We start from the raw sequence: 23,160 nt of genomic DNA on the forward strand, positions 1-23,160 counted from the left end.
TAGCAGAAAAGTAATTTATGGCTCACTTTACTCTGGGGGAAATGTACTTCTTATTTGTACCTGTATACATTTATTTTAGATTTTACACTTTTTGAGATAGTGGTCATTTAAATAGAAAATATAACTTTATTGAAGCCCATTCTGACAATGTACTTTGTGGGTGTTTGTCCCATTTCCTCTGGGGTATTAAGTGCTGTATTCGGGCTACAACTCAGTGGGAGAGCGTCTCAGAAGCTACGGAGAAGCATACATAGTTGCATAGGTTGGTTGAAAAAAGACATCCGTCCATCAAGTCCAACCAGCAGACACCAACCATACGACTGGTTTATTAATTAATTGGTTTTTACTTCTTCTGACTGGTCTTGATCAGCCTGTACAAAACCTTTGCCATGATCACATGATTGTGAGCAGCCAATCAGAGAGGTATCAATCAATTGCTTGACGAGTTAAAGTGAATGGGAACCGCATTTTTAAAAAATAAAGCAAATACTTACCTAAGGAGAGGGAAGGCTCTGGGTTGTATAGAGCCTTCCGTCTCCTCTCTCGGTGCTCCCTATCCTGTGCTGGCTTCCCCCGTTTCAATCCCCCCGCCGAAAGGGTATTTGGAAGTCTTCGGGAGACGTGCGCAGGCGCAGTACAGGGCCGCCCTTCTTCAGGAGCACTCGGGCTCCCTGAAGACTTCTGAAGCCTCCTAAGGCCGGGTAAAGCAGTATTTGACTAATTTAGTCAAATACTGCTACCGGGCGAGCCAGCACTGGAACGAGGGGACCAGGAGAGGAGCAGGAAGGCTCTATAGGGCCAAGAGCCCTCCCTCTCCTTGGGTAAGTATCTATCTCATTTTTTTAAATGCGGTTCCCATTCACTTTAAGTGGGTTAGGACTTGCCACTGTCATTTGGATATTATGTCACAGTGAGGGTCGCTAAAAGGTTTGTGATTTAATGGTCATCTATAAACACATTTGTATGCATCCATCGAGAGCAATATATATATTTTTATTAATCCCAGAACAACCTACATTTAACAAACGGCTTTGAATGCGTGCAAAGTTGGCAATCATAGTCACCTTTTGGCAACCTTCTCTATGGTCTGATCTATCTTGCCCATTTCCTGTAAAAAAAATCAGGACATGTTTTGGGGCAGTGGAGATAGGTAGCACCAGGGGCATAACGGGGGGATCTGCAAGGGGTCCCGAGGGTGTGGAAGGGCCCCAACTACTAAACTTCCCTTACTCTGATACTGAAGATCAGTTTTTTGTTGGTGGCTTCACATGTTATGGGTGGTCACACTTATTTTATGACCCTTGTGAGATGGGCTTGTGAGGATCATCAAGGGAGGCAAGGAAAGGGTTGTGAACATTAAGGGGGCCCCATTAAAGTTTTGCTGTGAGGCTCCATGATTTGTAGTTTCACCCCTGGGACCAATCCTTCATTTATGAAATTTGACCACTCCATGCTCCTCCAGCAGCTGTGCTAATCCGTGTTCACCCCTCCTTGTGCGAACAAGTTATGTTGTACTCTACTGAGGACTTCAAGAAATTGGGCCTGTTCATTCTCCCACCTCTGTGGGGTATCTTTGCATCTGAACTTTACAAAACTCTGATTGTCTTCCAACTTGTTCAGCGTGACAGATGGGCCAGTGATTCCCCCGGGGGCTGTGGTGAGGCAGAGATACGAGGTGTGGCCTTGACAGCAGGCAGAGGCCTGGCCTGAACCTACCAGGGAGTATCTTTGTCCTCGCAGCAGTGCGAACGTTCCTCTTCTCACCTTCGCTTTGTCAAGCGAGGACAGATGGACGGTTAACGTCTGTTTCCTATTCCCTGGTTACAGAGCTGTAGAGTGACAACAGATAAGGACCACTTGACCCACCTGCTCACTTCTCAATTCCCAACCTGCTGCCGAGGCTTTTGTCTTGCGTTCTCTCCCCCCACCATTGCAGGACGGAGAACATATTTCTCATGTCACTTATTCCCAGGGACGAGAAGCATGGGATGTTCTCAGGCCAGGAACACACCTGAAGGTGACCCCCATATTTATTTCACCTCGAATGTAAACATCTTCTCAAATTATCAGATTACATTGACATGACTCCGTATTTGCTTCACAATTCAAGGGATGAGTTTAGTAAAATTTCTTACATTATTTCATTTCTTTATCATAGGTATGTAGAGGCTTTAGATTTTCCCCAGTCCTAGTTTGTGGTTGTTTCAGGAGGAAGCTTACAGTGTGTAGCCAATTCCCCAATGTTGGGGGCCACGTTTGGACTGATGAGAAACTCTAGAGGACCTATTTTAGAAAAGTGGCAATCAGCAAGGATTTATACTTTACATGCCCCTAGGCAAAGTATGTTGTAGCTCCACCCTCTTGTGCAGCAGCACCTCCCCCCCCGTTCCATGTGCAGCCCACTCTTCCATGTGTATCATCCATGTACTGTATCCCCTCTCTCTCATGAACAGCTGCTTTGGGCATCAGTTTCCCTTTTTAATGTGTTGCTCCCCATTTTTCAGCCTCCTTTTTTATATGTAGTAACCCCTTTTCATGTCCAGCTGCCCCCTAGGCTGCAACCACCCAGGGCCCTGGCCTTTTTTGGCCTTTCCTGAAATCCGGCCCTGGCAATCAGCAGATCACCAGAACAACTTTGTTGTTTATAAAAGTTTAAATTGTATTCAGTCCTTTGGTTTTCCCTGATAGCCACTTATGTTGATGAGTCTCAGCAATAAGGGACAGTTGCCATATTTAGAAAGCGGACACTGTTGTTGACTTCAGTGTGCAAGTGTGGAGAACGGCCTTGCAGTATTGGGTTCCAGGTTCAAATCTGGGCAAGCACATTATCTGCACAGAGTTTGTATGTTTTTCCTGGGTTGGCATGGGTTTCCTTTGGGCACTATGGTTCCCTCTCACATCCTAAAACATCCCAAAATCATACAGTCATGTTAATTGTTTCTCCTAAAAACTGCCCTTGGCGCTTTCAGGGACATTAGACTATGACTATGGTAGAATTAGAGTGTGAGCTCCTCTGAGGTCAGTCAGTGACATGATTATGTACTCTGTAATGTGCTGCAGAAGATGTCAGCGTTATATAAATACATAATAATAATATAGCAGGACAGAAGACTGTGACTATGGTAGGATTAGAGTGTGAGCTCCTCTGAGGACAGTCAGCGACATGACTGTGTACTCTGTAAAGTGCTGCAAAAAATGTCAGTGCTATATAAATACATAATAATAATAATGTAAAACAGACATTATTTTTATCAACTAAAGGTGTCTATTTCAAGAAAAGGGATTGACTGATTTGATTCCAAAACAGGAACTCTACATAAAAATTCATAGTCATAGTATTATTAGTAGTCCTAGTCATTTAGTCATAGTAACTGCCATAAACCCCCCTGTGTATGTAATTTTTTTTTGTTCTTTTGCCCCAAACATCCCCTCTGCTATTCAATGTTCACAAAACAAAGTGAGTTCCTTGAAAACGCAGAGTAATCCTGTCCCAAGCCAAGCACCCCCCCCCCCCCCCCCCCCAGTGAAGCAAAGCCTCCTCTCCTGCTTCTCGGAATCTGCCACAGCGGAAATCCTGTAAAAAGGACAGTTTTTCAATAACACTGAAATGGAGATGAGGGAACCTGCTTCATCCCCCCTCCCCACCTGCTAACAACGCATTTTCATCCCATTTTGTCCGTCAGCCGCGAATATCAAGCCAGGAAGTGTCCAGGCGAATGTGATGCCATAATTTATAGTTGTATTGCGCTAGATTGTAATGCGGCCTGCTCCTATTGGCTGCCTCCCCTCTCTCTCTCTCTGAGTATTTCTGCTGGCTGCGGAATAATAATAGAAGGAGGGAGTGTGGAGAATATGTGCTGGGAGTGGGCTCGGAACGCGTAGAGTGACTGCGAGGATCTATTTCCGCTTTCTGATGATTAATATCGAGCTCTCCGGAGAGTTGATTCAGCTTCGGTGCTAAGTACACCGTGATGCATAGCTGGCGTTATGAGCCCGGAGGCTACATTGATATACGGTGCCGAAACCTGTTATGGGCCAGCCGTGAATTTTCCCTACACTCTCCCAAAGATTTCTGGAGAGTTCTAGGAAATGTTTACCTTGTTGTTTCCAAAAGGTCCCCCTACTCATTACCTACCCCCTCTCCCCATAGAAAATAAAATGCTAGATAACTACAGTAAATCCAGTAAAGGCCTTTTCACACCGGAAAATCGCAGGGCTGGATTTACCATAAGGCCCTGTAGGCACGTGCCTACAGGCGCATGATGATGGAAAGGGGGCTCACTCCCCTCCCCTCCCTCCTCCCTCCTGCTTTACCTGTGAGGGTGTAAATGAGAGGTTACTCACCCTGCTCTTGGGATTCCACTGATGAGATCTCCCTTTAGTCGGGGACACCACTAGCTACCTAATACTGAAGTTCCTCTAGCTACCTAATACCTGGGGGGCACCTCTAGCTACTTAATATTGAGGGTACTTTTGGCTACCTAATACTAAGGGGCACCTGTAGCTATCTATGATGGGCATAAAGAAGTACGGGAGAAGCAGCAGCTCGGACAGCCAGCACATTTGTGATGCAGTTTAGTGCGGGTTTGTAGGAAAAATTTTAACATTTAAAATACATGAAAACACATAAATAAAAAGTACGTCTGCCAGAGTAAAATGTCCTATAAATTACTTTTCTACTCTGTTGCTGTCCCTTACAGTAGGAAGTAGAAATATGACAGAACTGACTGGTTTTGGACTAGCCCATCTCCTCATGGTAGGTTCTCTGGGTTTTCTTTATTTTCAAAAGCACTTAGTGAACGACAGTTGCTCAGTCCGACTGCCAGAATAGTGTGCAAACAGGTTGGGCGGCTGCATGTTTGTATAGATCTTTTCCAAGGAGTGCTTTTGCAAAGAATAAATGAAATGCTGAGAATCCCCCATGAAGAAATGGATTAGTCAAGAATCTCTCAGTTCTGCCAGATTTCTACTAACTACTGTAAGTGACAGTAACATAGGAGAAGAGTAATGTATAGCAACATTTTTGCACACCTTTGGCAGAGGAGAAGTAAAGACCAGAACCGCTCCTGCCATAACCTGTAACTGCTTCTGCCAGCCATGCAGAGCAGGGCCGAATCTACCATAAGGCACTGTAGGCTCATGGCTACAGGCGCCTGATGATGGAAAGGCGGCTCACTCCCTCCTCTTGTGCCTCCCTCCTTATGCAGAGTTCCAAGCAAAGCGTAAATCAGAGGTTAGTCACTCAGCTTTTTGAATTCCAGTGACGAGATCTACCTTCAGGCTTAATACTTATTACTGAGGGTACTTTTATGCCAAGGGACACCTGTAGTTACCTATGATGGAGAAGGAGAAGTAACAGCTGGGACAGCCAGCACACTTGGGATGCGGGTCGGTGGGAGTTTGTAGGTTCATGGAGGGTGAAGTCTAGGATACCAGGACATCTGTGCCTATAGACTCCTATGATGTAAATCCGAGCCTGATGCAGAGTGTAAACTTAAGAAATCTCATGAGAGTAGCATTAAATATAAAGAAGTAGGAAGACTTTTTTATGTTGAGGTCATCAGACTCTGAGGGGGGGTCGCTGGGAGTTCCGTGGCTACACCACCCAGAGTCCTCTCGCTGAGAAGTTTTGTGCATTGACGGCAGTAAACAAGACTTATCGTAGCAATTTTTCAGTCCCCTCTTATGAGATGATGTAACTGTTTGCAAGCACTGGCATAATATTTAATCATTGCTATCTTTAATTAGCTTAATGTCCCGGTGTGTCATTCTAGAGACGCAACTCCCCGCAGGAGTGATTGCTAAATATATGTGTGATAATGAATGCTTTGTTAATGCTCACAGGGCTGTTAAAGCAACCATTTTAGGTTTCAGTGATATCACTTGTTTCCTGGTAAATTTAGTATCGCTTTCCATACAAAATGGCCGCCGCCATCCCATAGACACGTGATAACACTTAGAGCTGCTAGTAACTCCAAAGGACCATGGCACGGCCATATAGATGTTTTACAGTTGGGTTAGAACATCAGGTCTGCAGGGAAGGATGATGGTGGGAAAGGGCTATCCCAGGAAGAAATATGCAGTTTTCCAAATCATTTCTGAATATGTTGCTAGAGTCAATGTCATGCTATATTTACTAAGACCGTTTACTATGTCATTGTCTTGTAACCAAAGTGAGGACCTCCAAGAGGGGAACTGCCATGTTGTCAGAGTGAGGACCTCATAGAGGGGACCTGCTAAGTTACCAAAGTGAGGACCTCATAGAGGAGAGCTGCTTTGTTACCAGAGTGAGGACCTCATAGAGGGGACCTGCTAAGTTACCAAAGTGGAGACCTCATAGAGGGTAGCTGCCAAGTTACCAAAGTGAAGACCTCGTAGAATACAGCCGCTCTGTTACCAGAGTGATGACCTCTAGAGGAGAGTGGCTCTGTTAAGAATGAGGACCTCCTAGAGGAGAGCTGCTCTGTTGCCTGAGTGAGGACGTTGTGGAGGAGAGTGAGCACCTCATAGAACAGAGCTGGAGCTACCTTGTCATCAGAGTGAGGACCTCATAGAGAAGCGTGAGGATGTCTTAGAGAAGAGTGTGGACCCCATAGAAGAGTGAGGACCTCCTAGAGGAGAGCTGCTCTGTTGCCAGAGTGAGGACCCCGTGGAGGAGAGTGAGAACCTCATAGAAGAGAGCTGGAGCTGCTCTGTTGCCATAGTGAGGACCTCATGGAGGAGAGTGAAGATTTCTTAGAAAAGAGTGTGGACCCCATAGATGAGAGTGAGGACCTCCTAGAGGAGAGCTGCTCTGTTGACCTCATGGAGGAGAGTGAGGATTTCTTAGAGGGGAGGTGCCATGTTACCAGAATGAGGCTCTCAGAAAGAAGAAATGCGAAGTTACTGAAATGAGGACCTTATAGAAGAGTGCTGCCATGTTATCAGAACATAAGGTATTGTCATACTGTTTTCATGGTACTGTGCTGTCATGTTGTGAGGAGACTGCCATGTTCCCTGTGACTGCAACCATGTTAAGTGACTTATGGCCATGTCACCAGTCTACTGTCACACCCGCCTGTGTTGGCGTTTTATGGCGTGTTCCCATGTCACTACAGTCGGTACTGCTTGTTGGATCCCTGCATAGGGAAATAGCCGTGTTATAGATAACTGCAGCGATCTCTAATCCAGCGAGGGCTTCTGAGTACTTCTCTCCGAGGTTGGCTGTCACACCCACCTGTGTTGTATGAATAATCCTCTGCAGCAAATGAGAAATGTAAACATTACCAGCAATTTCTGTGCGCTGGAATCCATTGTAGATCTTCATTCACAGATTTCTTCGCTCGCAAGCTGACTGGCGACCAATCCAGGATTTCTTTGCTGTCATCAGCTTATGGCTACTAGTGCATCTCTGGGTAATGGAATAGAGCACAGGGCCGGATTTCTGGAAAGGCCATAAAGGCAGCAGCTGGCCAAGGGACATGGAAGAGTGATTGCTGCATATGGAAGAAGAGCCTGCAAATGGAATACAGAGGTTGCAAATAAAGCGCAGCACATGGAAATGGGGAGCTGCTGTCCAAGAGACCTGTAACGAACTGAAGGAGGCTGCTGCGCATGAATGTTGGACATGGAAGAGGGGGCTGCACAGGGAATATGAGGGGGGTGCTACACATGAATGTTACACCTGGAAGAGGGGGAAGCTTAGGGAAAAGAGGGAGTGCTGTACATGAAGGTTAGACATGGAAGAGGGGGCTGCACAAGGAATAGGAGGGGGTGCTGTACATGAAGGTTAGACATGGAAGAAGGGGCTGCACAAGGAATAGGAGGGGGCGCTGTACATGAATGTTACATATGGAAGAGGGGGCTGCACAGGGAATAGGAGGGGGTGCTGTACATGAATGTTACACATGGAAGAGGGGCTGCACAAGGAATAGGAGGGGGTGCTGTACATGAATGTTACACATGGAAGAGGGGGCTGCACAGGGAATAGGAGGGGGGGGGGTGCTGTACATGAATGTTAGACATGAAAGAGGGGACAGCACAAGGAATAGGAGGGGTGCTGTACATGAATGTTACACACAGAGGAGGGGGTGGCACAAGGAATAGGAGGGGGTGCTGCACATGAAAGTTACACATGGGAGAGGGGGCGGCACAAGGAATAGGAGGGGGTACTGCACATGAATGTTACACATGGAAGAGGGGGCTGCACAAGGAATAGGAGGGGGTGCTGTACATGAATGTTATACATGGAAGAGGGGGCTGCACAAGGAATAAGAGGGGGTGCTGTACATGAATGTTACACGTGGAAGAGGGGGCTGCACAAGGAATAGGAGGGGGTGCTGTACATGAATGTTGGACATGGAAGGGGGGGCTGCACAGTGAATAGGAGGGGGGGGGGTGCTGTACATGAATGTTACACATGGTAGAGGGGGCTGCACAAACAATAGGAGGGGGCTGCTGCACATGGAAAGAAAGCTGCAAGAAAGTTAGCCTGGGGCGGAAAAAGGATAAATAGAGCATGATGGATATACATGCTGCTGGGTGGTGTCTTTGTTAGGTTCAGCTGCCGGCTTTGCCTAAACAGCGTACGGAAGTTCTGCCTAGTCTGTACCATACAGCTAAACCATTCTTTTCAGCAAGAAGCAGTCAAGGGTCATGTGATCCAAGTTTCAAATCAATGTTTATAGTACTTGCTAAGATGATTCTTATTTGTAAAGTTTAAACTACCACTCCATCTGGACTTATACTGATTGTAAACTAGCTGCAGTGTGTGCTGATCCCTGCTGCCTCCAGTACGTACAGTATAGGCTGTTACTTTGTGCCTGTACTGATAGTAAACTAGCTGCAGCATGTGCTGATCCCTGCTGCCTCCAGTATGTAAAGTATAAGCTGTTACTCTGCCTGTACAGATAGTAATCAAGCTGCAGTGTGTGCTAATCCCTGCTACCTCCAGCATGTACAGTATAAGCTGTTACTCTGTGCCTGTACTGATAGTAAACCATCTACAGTGTGTGCTGATCCCTGCTGCCTCCAGCATGTACAGTATAAGCTGTTACTCTGTGCCTGTACTGATAGTAAACTAGCTGTAGTGTTTACTGATCTCTGCTGCTTGCAGAAGCAGCACACAGTAGGCTGTATGGGTGGGGTTACTGCAGCTAGTCTGAACCTAATCTTGCTGTTCAGACAGCAAGGGGAGTGGCACGGACTGAGCTCTCTGAAGTTACTGCGGCATACAGCTCTGTAGGTCTACAGTACAGGAAGCAGCTGGCCAAGTTCTCCTGACCTGCTACTTCTGTCCAGGCTCTTCAAGGAGTTTATAAACTGATATAAAGAAAGGTCTGCCTCTGAGTTTCCACTCAGGACTAGGGAAACAGTTGTGCCTGGAGCCAGAAGGAACAGCAGGCCTGGATAATGGCTGCACAGATCTGTACACTTGGCTGTTGATAAACAGGCGCTACGTCTCCACCTGCTCCTAGCAGAGGCTTGCCAGAGCTTGTCGGGAATCCGCTCCGTCAGTCACCTGCACTTCATGTTTGTCAGCAGCAAATATTCACAATTAGCATTAAGGCCCCGAGAACACTGCCGTTCCCGGGTGACTGGCGTGTTGTGATATCTCGTCATGTAACAATCCCATCGCTAGAGAGAGAGATGGATAGAATGAGAGCTGCTGGCGTCGGGGTCCTCGTTGGAGGAGGAGGGAGAAAATACCATTTTTACTGCAGGCGAGATTCATTACAGCAAATGCAAAACACAGAGAGAGAGTGGAGGAGGGGGAGAGGACGAAATAATATAATAGAAATTCCCCCTCACCCCACTGCCGCTCTGCCATCTATCAGCTCCTATCAAGGCAGCCAGAGAAGATTGCTAGCTAGGCCAATGAGATGAGCGTAATCTCCAGAGCTGGTCGCAGGCAGCCCACCAGCTTCCAGAGGCCACCGCCGCCACAGAAGCATCTTACCACGCAGGACGCTCTCATACTTTAAGCTTAAAGGACTACTATTGTGAAAAATGTCATCATTTAAAATACATGTAAACATATACAAATAAGAAGTACATTTCCTCCGGAGTAAAATGATCTATAAATTATGTTTCTCCTATGTTGCTGTCACTTACAGCAAGTAGTTTAAATCTGCTAGAACCAACAGGTTTTTGACTAGTCCATCTCTTCATGGGGTATTCTCAGTATTTCATGTATTCTTTACAATAGCACTACTCCCTTGAAATGATCTATACAAAGATGCAGACCCCCACCACCACCACCACCACCAACCACCACCTGTTTCTGTTTGCACACTATTCTGGTAGTTGGACTTAGCAACTGCTGTTCACTGAGTGCTTTGGAAAATAAAGAAAACCATGGGAACCCCCCATGAGGAGATGGATTATTCCAATACCTGTCGGTTCTGTCAGATTTCTACTACTTACTGTAAAAGACAGCTACATAGGAGAAAAGTAATTTATATCACAACTTACTGAGGGAGAGTTGTATTTTTTATTTGTGTTTTCCTGTATTTTAAATTTTACAATTGTTCGTGATAGTGGTCCTTCAAGTCTCCTTTTGGGCACAGATGTCTTCCTCGCCTTGCATAGTCACTCCACGACCAAGCTTTCTATGTGTATCAAGACGATAGCTAGCTAGATTATCTAATTCAAATATTAACATCTCCTGTCGAGTATTGTGGTGGGTCAGGTGGTGGATCAGCTTGCCTGTGACCCAACAAGACTAGGACTCCACAAGACCCGTGAAGAAGTCCTGTGGTATCTGGTGCCAAAACGTTAGTGGCCAATCCTTTAGGTCCTGTAAGGTGGGAGGTGAGGCCTCCATGGATAGGGCCTGTTTTCCCAACACATCCCACACATGCTTGGATTGGGATCTGGGAATTTTGGAGGTCAAAGGAAACGTGGTTCAAGACAGAAGGCCACCACTGTGCTCCATGGTCCATTCCTGAGCCTAGCATGTGCATCTTAGGTGCTTTCAGCCATGGAGAGAGGTCATCATAGGTATTCCAATTAGCCTGCAGGTAAAACACCTCCATACAAGTTGTGCTAAACTCTGACAGCTCTCTCGTGGCCACCATGAACTTTCTCAGCAATTTCCCCCGTGTATAACAATGAGACTAGGGCACCACTGGTTCTCTGGTTGACCTTCTTGGACCAGTTTTGGTAGGTTCGACCCAGTGCATACCAGAAACGTCCCCACAAGACCTGCTGTTCCTTATGCTCGCTCATATTTCCCGCTTCCAACTCATAACCCTCAGAATTGTCGTCTCATATATCTCACCCCTTGACGAGTTGTAAAGAGATAATCAATGATATTCTATTTACCCATCACAGGCTTCAATGTTGTAGCTAATTAGTGTAAATTACTGTTAAAGGAGAACCCCACCCTCCACCATTCAGCAGCATCAGTGAAAGTGAAGGCAAGTATGCCTATCTGGCAGTCACTGCTAGATCTTCTGGGTTGAAGAGATGATGCCCCCAGTGGCTGGGCATGTTCATCTCCCTCAGACATGGATTAAAGGGCCCATTCCACGATTTTTTTGCTTTATGGTTTAAATAATATGGAAATGATATGGAAGCTTTTTGGGTTTTTATAGCAGTCAGTGTCCCTATTGGAGAGTTATGATTTTGCTTCATGTCTCTGCAACCTCCAATGGAGCTTAGTGACATTAATATGAACAGCTCATTGAACATTGCTAGTTCACAGAAACAGGACGTCAATAAAAACATGATAGGAATTATTACTCTTCCCCACTTTACAAATAAATAAATACGTTTTAGGTGTTGCTGTCTTTGTTACTGTTGATGCGATTTCCCCCACTTGCTTTCCAGACGGTAAGTAAGGAAAATGTTTAAAGATGCTGAAACAGGATAGCAATTAAAAAAACAAGAGTTTTTATCCTCTGGCTACATTATGCAAAACTTAAAGTGGACCTGAACTCAGAACTTCCTCTCTGCTCTAAAAGATAAGCAACAGCATAATAACCTTTAAAGGAAAAACATTGCTTTGTTACAGCTGATACAAATCCTGTAATAAATCTGAAGTGTGTCTACTTCCTGCTTTCATGGAAGCAAACAAAAGGTTTACATGCGCGTTTACATATTAGCTGTGTCTGCCAAGGACTGACGAATTTCTGTGCTTGCACAGCTGAGAGGAGATAAAATTACACTCATGATTACCTACAGATGAGGGAGAATTAGACAGACTCTTCACTCTAAAAACACACAGGGTGCATTTCTTTCTGTTTTCCTTGTTGGACTTGAAGCTCTAATTGGACCCTAGAAGCAATACCAACTCTGACAGTCCTGCTTGCCACCACCTTTTTGGTAAGAAGGGGAGAAATCTGCGGCATCAGTCAGCCAACCCCCCCCCCCCAAATGACTGTTGAACCTTAGGCAGGGTAGATATCTGGAAGGGCCACACAGGCCCAGGTCTTGGGTGGTTACTGCCTAAGGGGGCGGCTGGAGATGGAGGAGATGTGGTTAGCTGTACTACCGCAGGTCACATGACTAGATTTTTGAAGTAGAACACAAACAAGGTAACATATGGACACTCTGCTTCGTAAGCTGTCAGACTGTATAATTAGAATTCTGCTTGGCCTGTTACTGGAAATGATGACGTATGTCTTTTGGCCGAGTGATTCTTGTAGCAATTATCCGAACGCCCCGTTTCCACTAAATGTATTTTATCCACCTTTTCAAGCAGAAATGCAGTTGATCCGACAGGCCATATTAATCAATGGGCTGGTTCACATCCAATGCATTGCTTCGCACACGTAAGAGAAACTTGCTTTGCGACATGCGCCACACTTGTACTGCCGAAAACCGATGTAGTTTAACGCCTATATAGGCATTCGCAAAGGCGCAATTTGAGTAAAATAGTAGCACTGCTTGACATACTTGCTATTTTACATCTCTGTTATTGAGTTTCAGATACTTGATATAGGAATGACATTTGTCAAGGTGGCCCTACACAATACAATTTTTTAAATTTCTTTTCGATTCAAGGCTTACAATCAGTATTTCTAATTGATTGTAACATTTTAAAAAATCTGACCAATGTACCACACACGTGTTCAATTTTTCCCCAATTATGAAAAAAAATGATCCTCACAAGTTTGCCTCAGGCAGCAAAAAGTCTAGAACCGGCCCTGGATACATTATTGATGATGCCAAATTTTATGTTAGCTATCCTGGTTTTAGCATCAGAAACCCTTTTTACATCTATATTTTGCTGTTAATATTGGTATGTAGCCCCGCCTCTCAGTGATGTTTAGCCTAGGCTCTTTAGTTATGCAGCCTTCTGCTATGGAGCACTCTGGGAGACCAGGTATTGTTTCTGCTCACTCCGGAACACACAACAATGATGAATTGCACATCTCCACCCACTGCAGTGAAGTATCACGGTTTTGCTTGTGTAGGAAGTAAGGAGTTCCTCTTGGACCACTATGGTGGTTCTCCATAATGTAACTGCATATCCTGCTTCTATAAAAATGTGGCCAATGGAATGATGTTGAGTTTCCATCCAGATGCTGATGTCCTGATTTCTTTGTCATCTCCAGAAAATGAGTTCCGAGGTGAGCTGTTGAACCAAAGGTGGACCCGCGGGGAGAAGATCAACAGCTGTCTCACAACACCACGATTAACCAGCAGAGAGTCCAAGGTAAGCAGACCCTGACCAGTGTACTGACCAGTCCACAACCTGTTCTTTCACTGCTAAGGAATATCCAGATCTAAAGGGCCTCAACACACTCAGGGTATAGCTAGTAATATTGGATGGTCGCTATGCCAGCAGATACTTGTGTAAGGACCCAGCGGATTGGCTGGTAGTACTAGACTTTGGTTACATGGCTCTTGTTTGGGGACAGATTGGCTGATTGTCCTCTCCTCAGTCAATGGCTAATGATCTTTAATACAAATGAACCCCCTTCATTGATGCCTAACCCCAAACCTCTACTCGTATTTGAATATCTGACACTAGCCGATCCCCCTTACTGACACCTATCTCAGACCTCTGCTCTTATAACAATACCCAACACTAACCAATCTCCCTTGCTCAGAATTAACCCAAACCTCTGCCCTTATAGCAATACATTACACTATCCAACCCCCCTTACCCATGCCTTACTCAGATCTCTGCCCCTATAGCAATACCTAACACTAACCAATCCCCCTTACTGACACCTTACCCAAACCTCTGCCCTTATAGCAATACATTACACTATCCAACCCCCCTTACTCATGCCTGACTTAGACCTCTGCCCCTGTAGCAATCCTGAACACTAACCAATCCCCCTTACTCATAACTAACTAAGGCCTCTGCCCCTGTAGCAATACCTAACACTAACCAATCCCCCTTACTCATGCATAACTCATACCTCTGCCCCTATAGCAATACCTAACATTATCCAATCCCCTTACTCGTGCATAACTCAGACCACCTCTGCCCCTACAGCAATACCTAACACTATCCAATCCCCCTTACTCATGCCTAACTCAGTCATCTGCCCCTATAGCAATACCTAACACTAACCAATCCCAATTACTCATGCCTAACTCAGTCATCTGCCCCTATAGCAATACCTAACACTAACCAATCCCCCTTACTGATAACTTACCTAAACCTCTACCCTTATAGCACGGAATATGTTGGTGCTTTATAAATCAATAATAATAGTAGCAATACCTAACACTAACCAATACCCCTTACTCATGCCTAACTCATAACTCATACCTCTGCCCCTATAGCAATACCTAACACTAACCAATCCCCCTTACTCATGCCTAACTCAGACCTCTGCCCCGATAGCAATACCTAACACTAACCAATACCCCTTACTCATGCCTAACTCATAACTCAGACCTCTGCCCCTATAGCAATACCTAACACTAACCAATACCCCTTACTCATGCCTAACTCATAACTCAGACCTCTGCCCCTATAGCAATACCTAACACTAACCAATCTCCCTTACCGACACCTAACCTCAAACCTCTGCCCTTATAGCACAGAATATGTTGGCTTCTTATAAATCAATAATAATAATAGCAATACAGAAAACTGCCCAATTCCCCTTATTCATGCCTAACTCAGACCTCTGCTCCTATAGCAATACCTAACACTAAGCAATACCCCTTACTCATACCTAATTCAGACCTCAGCCCTTATAGCAATACAGAACACTAACCAATCCCCTTTACTCAGACCTCAGCCCTTCTAGCAATACAGACACTATTGGATCCCTTTTTCTGACAACTTACCAAACAGTTATGGTGGTCACCTCCTGCCTCTCTGCCAGAACCCCCCCACCACCCCCCCGACCACCACCACAACCGTCACCCACATTCCAGTATGGATTACAGGGGATTATTTTGGTCAAGAAGTTTCTATGGACGGGGCTTAAGATACGCATCCGACACTTACTGGAGTCCTTTACGTCAGTAGATCAGGAAGCCAGTGCTGTGCGTTTGTCTTGTAAGCAGCAGTAACAGTGGCCTCGCTGTCAGGGGTATTTCAATAAAGCTGCAGGGAAGACGCCTCCAGAGGGAATACTACCAAAATAAACCAAGCTAACAGCCGCCTGTTCCCCTTGTGGCTTGATCTTTACCTTACTTATGATTGAAGGAGAAAACTAACTAACATTTATGGAAAGCGATGTTGCTGTGTGATGCATCACTTCAAATATCCACCAAACTGTTGGACTAGCAGGAACCAAACGTCTTGTAGAAGACATGCAGTAGAAGACTTCTCATATAACCTCTCAGATGTCACGCTGGTCTACTCTTCACCAAATACGGTGCAAGGAACAAAAAGTCTCATAGAAGACATGCAGTAGAAGACTTCTCAGATGCCACAGTGGTCTTTATCAAATACAGTGCAAGGAACCAACAGTCTCATCGAAGACATGCAGTAGAAGACTTCTCAGATAACTTCAGATGTCCCATTAGTATTCATCAAATATGATTCAAGGAACCGAAAGCCTCTTGAAGACATGCAGTAGAAGAACATCTCACCTGTCCCATTGGTCTTCATCACATATGTTGCAAAGGAAGTTTAGAATAAGATTCTCCATGCAGGAAGTCGCCATACTAAGATTCACATCAAAAAGGAATTCCCCAGTCTCTAATGGATATAAAGGAGGGGTGGGAACTACACTAGGTGGGCAGAAACAAAGGTGCGCCAAGACCTATAAGAAGCCAACAGGTGACTCTGAATGAAATCCAAAAATAGTATTCATAAAAGCTAATAAATGAGAGCAATAAAAACCACAGCCACCCATATGATGACACAATGGTACATACAAGGTATTTATTGAGCCCAACGAATGATGCATTTCGTGATTCTGTACCTACTTCCTCAGGATAAAGGACCAAAATGGAGTAAAAAAAACAGAGCATGTGAGCACCTAAAAGTCTGTTTCAACCTCTGGCCCTAAAAAAATCTCCTAATAAAGCTGCATTTTCTAGAGAACCATGTCATATAGGTATGAGTCCACTGTGAAATAAGTCAAACTGTGAATCCTCCCAAAAAAAGATATCTACATTGTTTAATGATATAGTATCTCCACAGCTCTCTGCAACTCTGAGAGGGTCTATATAGACCCTGCAGTGGCTAATTTACTGCATGACTCCAGTTCTTCCGATCCTTCCCTTTCCGATAACTGTCACATAACCAACCACAAGGTTCACTTTTAACTTTATTGACAAACTGCTTTCAAATGTGTCAGTTTTATTTATGCTTGTTATTATCAGCCTGGGGTATTTGAAAAGACTTCTCCCCACCTTGTCAAGTCAAGGGTTGAATGCCGTTATTCAAGAGGCAGGGAGAGGAAATACACAAAGTAAACAGCTGTACCTGTCTGAAACGTTTATCAGAATGATTTTTTTTTTCAGAGTGGGGAGGCAGATTCTTACTAATGCCTGTTTGTGACAAAAGGGCCCATCTATCAAAACCATTACATGGAAAATTGGAGCAAGGAGTTTTTCTACAGAGCGTCCAATCAGAATCCTTGTTCTTGGCACCTGCTGCTGTCTCTGCTTATGTCAGTGTCATGTGATCAGGCAGGACAGTCACAAAGCTGTTATTTTTTATACTTTGAACCTCCAGTGTTGACGCTTATACTGGATATGTGATGTGTGAGGATCTATGGAAAGTTAATTACTGCCTGCACTTTGTTACAGCCCATCAGCCAGTAATGTAGTTTACGTGAAGTGCAATAAAGGAAGAGCCAGGCTCGATTTGCTTAAATGCCATCAACAGTCACATATAAGACTTATGTTGAGAATGGCAGGTGTGTCTAATAAAGCAAAGAGCGACGTGTAAACTGCTTCATAATGCAGCAACCAACTAGCATCCATTCTCATCGCTCTGAGTGACCAGAGACAGAAGCGTATCTGTATCTCTTCTGCCCACCCCTCATCATCTCCACTCTCCCCTCATCATCTCTCCTCACCCTCCTCTCCCCACCCTTTATCTCCTCCCCTCACTATCACATCTCCCTCCCCTCCTCATCTCCCCACTCTCCCCTCATCATCTCTCCTCATCCTCCTCTCCCCACCTCTTATCTCCTCTCCTCACTATCACATCTCCCTCCCCTCCTCTCATATCCCCACTCTCCCCTCATCATCTCTCCCCACCCCTTATCTCCTTTCCTCACTCTCCCCTCATCACCTCTCCCTCCCCTGCCCTCATCTCCCCACTCTCCCCTCCTCATCTGCCCACTCTCCCCCATCATCTCTCCCCACCCTCCTCTCCCCACCTCCTAGCTCCTCTCCTCACTATCACATCTCCCTCCCCTCATATCCCTACTCTCCCCTCCTCATCTCCCCACTCTCCCCTCATCATCTCTCCTCATCCTCCTCTCCCCACCTCTTATCTCCTCTCCTCACTATCACATCTCCCTCCCCTCCCCTCATATCCCCACTCCCCCCTCCTCATCTCCCCACTCTCCCCCCATCATCTCTACCCACCTCCTAGCTCCTCTCCTCACTATCACATCTCCCTCCCCTCATATCCCTACTCTCCCCTCCTCATCTCCCCACTCTCCCCTCATCATCTCTCCTCATCCTCCTCTCCCCACCTCTTATCTCCTCTCCTCACTATCACATCTCCCTCCCCTCCCCTCATATCCCCACTCTCCCCTCCTCATCTCCCCCATCATCTCTCCCCACCTTCTCCTCATCATCTCTCCTTACCCCACCCTTCCCTTTCACTCCTCTCTCCCCTCCCCCTCCTTCCTCTCCCCCCCCCTTCTTCCTCTCCCCACCCTTCCCATTCCTTCCCTCCTCTCACGAGACCACCCACCATCCCCCCAATCATTCTCTCTTGTGTTACCTTCTCTTATTCTCATCTTTCCCATTTTCTCGATTTTTTCCCCCCTCTCCTTTACCCTGCTCTTTTCACCCACCCTTCTCTCATCCCTTCCTACCAGGGGCGTAGCAATAGGGGGTGCAGAGGTAGCGACCGCATCGGGGCCCTTGGGCCAGAGGGGCCCCAAAGGGTCCTCCCTCTATCACAGTATTAGCTTTCTGTTTGTCCTGTGCTGGTAATAATCACGTCTATAGATGCTTTGAATAGTAGTAATCCTTAACAAACTGTTCCCCATCCCCTTCTTGCACCTCTGACACTGTAGTTGCCAATGGCAGGTTTTGGTGCGCCATATCAATTATGTATAGAGTGCTTGGGGGGGCCCCATGTAAAACTTGCACCGGGGCCCGCAGCTCCTTAGCTACGCCACTGCTTCCTACCCTTTCCTTTCTCTCACTTTCCCTTTTTGCTTCTCTCTCTTGTCCTCTCCCCACTCTTCCCTTTCTCTTATCTCCACTTCTTTCCTCTCTTCCTCTCTCTTCTCCTTCCCCAATCCTTAGGGCCTTTTTCCACTAGCCTGCAATCGGATCGCACTAATGGAAATTGCTGCTGCAGTTTCCATTAGTTTAATGTACCTTGCGATTTGCGATCAGAAGCAAATCGCAAGGTACATTAAACTAATGGAAACTGCAGCAGCAATTTCCATTAGTGCGATCCGATTGCAATGCGATTTTGGTCAAAGCGCAATCGTCGTCCTGCCGCGTTTTGTATGTGATTGAGCTGCACTATAATGAGTATAGTAGCTCAATCGCAATCGCATGGTGGAAATTGAAACGCGATTGCGATCGCGATCGGAATCATTTTATAGTGGAAAAGAGCCCTTACCCTTCTTTCCGGTTCCTTCCTACTCTTCTCAACTGTACAGATAAACACCACTTGTTCTGCCTGCCGTCTCAAGTGATCTGAACTACATCCAGTACACCCCTTAGTCATGTGACTTCTGCTTGTGCCTGGGTCCAGGAGGAAGTTGAAGCCTGGTAGCAAAGCTTCTGACCCTATCCATAGCAGGAATTGGGATCTTGCCTTCCTGTAATAGTGTGATTTAAGCTTCTGCCCTCTCTCCATAGCAGGAAGTGGGCTCTTGCCTCCCTGTAATAATGTGATTTAAGCTTCTGCCCTCTCTCCATAGCAGGAAGTGACAGGGACGGATCTAGACCAAGTTGCCCCAAATTGCGCCTGGGGCAAGGTCAGGTTTTGGCGCCTAAACATGCCATTCCCCATCCACATTTTGCCGCCTTTTTAAGTATTCAACAAACTGCGCCTGGGGCAAGAGACCCGCTTGCCCCCCCCTAGATCCGTCCCTGGGAAGTGAGCTCTTGCCTTCCCGTAATAGTGTGATTTAAGCATCTGCCCTCTTTCCATAGCAGGAAGTGGGCTCTTGCCTCCCTGTAATAGTGTGATTTAAGCTTCTGCCCTCTCTCCATAGCAGGAAGTGGGCTCTTGACTTCCCGTAATAGTGTGATTTGAGCTTCTGCCCTGTTTCCATAGCAGGAAGTGGGCTCTTGACTTCCCGTAATAGTGTGGTTTGAGCTTCTGCCCTCTTTCCATAGCAGGAAGTGGGCTCTTGCCTCCCTGTAATAGTGTGATTTAAGCTTCTGCCCTCTCTCCATAGCAGGAAGTGGGCTCTTGCCTTCCTGTTATAGTGTGATTTAAGCTTCTGCCCTCTTTCCATAACAGGAAGTGGGCTCTTGCCTTCCTGTAATAGTGTGATTTCAGCTTCTGCCCTCTTTCCATAGCAGGAAGTGGGCTCTTGCCTTCCTGTAATAGTGTGATTTAAGCTTCTGCCCTCTTTCCATAGCAGGAAGTGGGCTCTTGCCTCCCTGTAATAATGTGATTTGAGCTTCTGCCCTCTCTCCATAACAGGAAGTGGACTCTTGCCTCCCTGTAATAGTGTGATTTGAGCTTCTGCCCTTTCTCCATAGCAGGAAGTGGGCTCTTGCCTCCCTGTAGTAGTGTGATTTGAGCTTCTGCCCTATTTCCATAGCAGGAAGTGGGCTCTTGCCTTCCTGTAATAATGTGATTTAAGCTTCTGCCCTCTCTCCATAGCAGGAAGTGGGCTCTTGCCTCCCTGTAATAATGTGATATGAGCTTCTGCCCTCTCTCCATATCAGGAAGTGGGCTCTTACCTCCCTGTAATAATGTGATTTAAGCTTCTGCCCTCTCTCCATAGCAGGAAGTGGGCTCTTGCCTTCCTGTAATAATGTGATATGAGCTTCTGCCCTCTCTCCATATCAGGAAGTGGGCTCTTGCCTCCCTGTAATAGTGTGATTTGAGCTTCTGCCCTCTCTCCATAGCAGGAAGTGGGCTCTTGCCTCCCTGTAATAGTGTGATTTGAGCTTCTGCCCTCTCTCCATAGCAGGAAATGGGCTCTTGCCTTCCTGTAATAGTGTGATTTAAGCTTCTGCCCTCTTTCCATAGCAGGAAGTGGGCTCTTGCCTTCCTGTAATAGTGTGATTTGAGCTTCTGCCCTCTTTCCATAGCAGGAAGTGGGCTCTTGCCTTCCTGTAATAATGTGATATGAGCTTCTGCCCTCTCTCCATATCAGGAAGTGGGCTCTTGCCTTCCTGTAATAATGTGATTTAAGCTTCTGCCCTCTTTCCATAGCAGGAAGTGGGCTCTTGCCTTCCTGTAATAATGTGATTTAAGCTTCTGCCCTCTCTCCATAGCAGGAAGTGGGCTCTTGCCTTCCTGTAATAATGTGATATGAGCTTCTGCCCTCTCTCCATAGCAGGAAGTGGGCTCTTGCCTCCCTGTAATAGTGTGATTTGAGCTTCTGCCCTCTCTCCATAGCAGGAAGTGGGCTCTTGCCTCCCTGTAATAGTGTGATTTGAGCTTCTGCCCTCTCTCCATAGCAGGAAGTGGGCTCTTGCCTCCCTGTAATAATGTGATATGAGCTTCTGCCCTCTCTCCATAGCAGGAAGTGGGCTCTTGCCTCCCTGTAATAATGTGATTTGAGCTTCTGCCCTCTCTCCATAGCAGGAAGTGGGCTCTTGCCTCCCTGTAATAGTGTGATTTGAGCTTCTGCCCTCTTTCCATAGCAGGAAGTGGGCTCTTGCCTCCCTGTAATAGTGTGATTTGAGCTTCTGCCCTCTCTCCATAGCAGGAAGTGGGCTCTTGCCTCCCTGTAATAATGTGATTTGAGCTTCTGCCCTCTCTCCATAGCAGGAAGTGGGCTCTTGCCTTCCTGTAATAATGTGATTTAAGCTTCTGCCCTCTCTCCATAGCAGGAAGTGGGCTCTTGCCTTCCTGTAATAATGTGATATGAGCTTCTGCCCTCTCTCCATAGCAGGAAGTGGGCTCTTGCCTCCCTGTAATAGTGTGATTTGAGCTTCTGCCCTCTCTCCATATCAGGAAGTGGGCTCTTGCCTCCCTGTAATAATGTGATATGAGCTTCTGCCCTTTCTCCATATCAGGAAGTGGGCTCTTGCCTCCCTGTAATAGTGTGATTTAGCAATGCTGACACTTGCTCTGCTGACTCCTGCTTTTGTGCACGTCGGCTCTACCTCCTGTAATACGGCTGCAGTGTTTATCAGCAGAGGGAGCGATCGGCGGCGTGCTGTAGGACACGCATGCACAATAATTAGAAAGCAGATCTGTCCTGGGGCTTTTTTCTCTTTCCCAGGAAATGGAACATCCCAGCGAGCGTCTACGCTACAGAATAAAGCCGGAACGCACCTCTCCCGCTATGCAAATACCATAGAAAGCAACAGTTCATGGCCGTCCCCCGGAGAGGACAATATGGAGTCGCTTCTGTTGCCTGGGAGAGCTCAGATGCCCTCCCCGCCTCCACCGAAACAACGCATCTATTAAGATTTAAGCCTTGGGGTTCCTGTAATAAAAGATTCAGCATATGATGAAATATCCAGACTACCTTTCCACGTCTTGTGTACGATTTGCAATGCATGAAGCGCAGAAAGGGTTAAAGAACACTTTGCTCTGGGAGGAGAAGGGGGAAAAAGCTTTCAGATACGATAGCAGACTGAATACACAAGAGCCTGGCTTAACATTAGTCAAGATCATGTGCTGAAGGGAATGGCTGTTCAGGATTTGTGTCCACTGACTGTTTTCGCTACAGTATATCTGTCCAGGATGGACCAATCCCTTTTACACATGCTTAATACCTGTCGCTAGTCGTAAATCGACTATTAGGGCTACAGTACTGGGAAGAAGCACTGTATAGCTACAGCCAAACAGCATGTACTGTTCTGGGGAAAGGGAAAGAGGGATGAGCAATGATAAACACGCAAGCAGTTGCAGACGACAAAATGTACTCCACAATGTGCTTGTTTGTCATTTTTCGAATTGCCACGGTGGATCGCTAAACCATGCTGTGAGGTAGTTGCTGATTCTCGATTGCATTTTACACCCAATACTGGCATGTTGCTCCCAATATATGTAGTAAGCAAAAGTACTCTGTGCTAATGACTCTAGTAAATAACTAGGGAATGTGTTAATCCATGTTTGGTTAAACTGTATCTAACTTGTTCCTTCCCTTCTCTCTTGTTGCAATTTGTCTCTCTGCGCTGCTTCTTATACCTGATATAATGATATTATTGTCACGTTATCTCCTGCTGAGTCCCGAGTATAAAACGTAGTGGTTAGAGATGGTTAGTGAGAGATGTTTTCTGAGTTGATGCAGGTTTGGTTGCAATTTGTACGCAGACTGAAACTGGACCAATCAAAAATCATCCCAAGTGATTTGTCCAGGTTCAATCTGCATACAAACTGTAAGCAAATTTGTACCTAATTAGAAAAATGTATCATCATCACTACTAAAACTAAAATGACTAAGGGCCTATTCACACATTCAGAAA

At 46.0% G+C, this 23,160-nt stretch overlaps 1 protein-coding gene across 13 annotated transcripts in view; it reads left to right on the plus strand.

The window, feature by feature from the left end:
* Window positions 1-23,160, plus strand: part of MYT1 (myelin transcription factor 1) — a 485,419-nt gene that overhangs the window by 413,135 nt on the left and 49,124 nt on the right. For 12 of the 13 annotated variants that reach the window (XM_068261871.1, XM_068261873.1, XM_068261870.1 and 9 more), the window contains one exon: window positions 13,542-13,642. Coding sequence is in view for 5 of the 13 variants with exons in the window: in XM_068261867.1 (XP_068117968.1) it covers window positions 13,542-13,642 (101 nt within the window). In the remaining 8 variants the exon portion in view is untranslated. Of the gene's footprint in view, window positions 1-13,541; window positions 13,643-21,843; window positions 22,682-23,160 lie in introns of those variants that run through there. The other variant, XM_068261877.1, reaches the window with a different exon arrangement.

The sequence above is a fragment of the Hyperolius riggenbachi genome, chromosome 12, assembly GCF_040937935.1.
Source record: "Hyperolius riggenbachi isolate aHypRig1 chromosome 12, aHypRig1.pri, whole genome shotgun sequence".
Lineage (NCBI taxonomy): Eukaryota > Metazoa > Chordata > Amphibia > Anura > Hyperoliidae > Hyperolius > Hyperolius riggenbachi.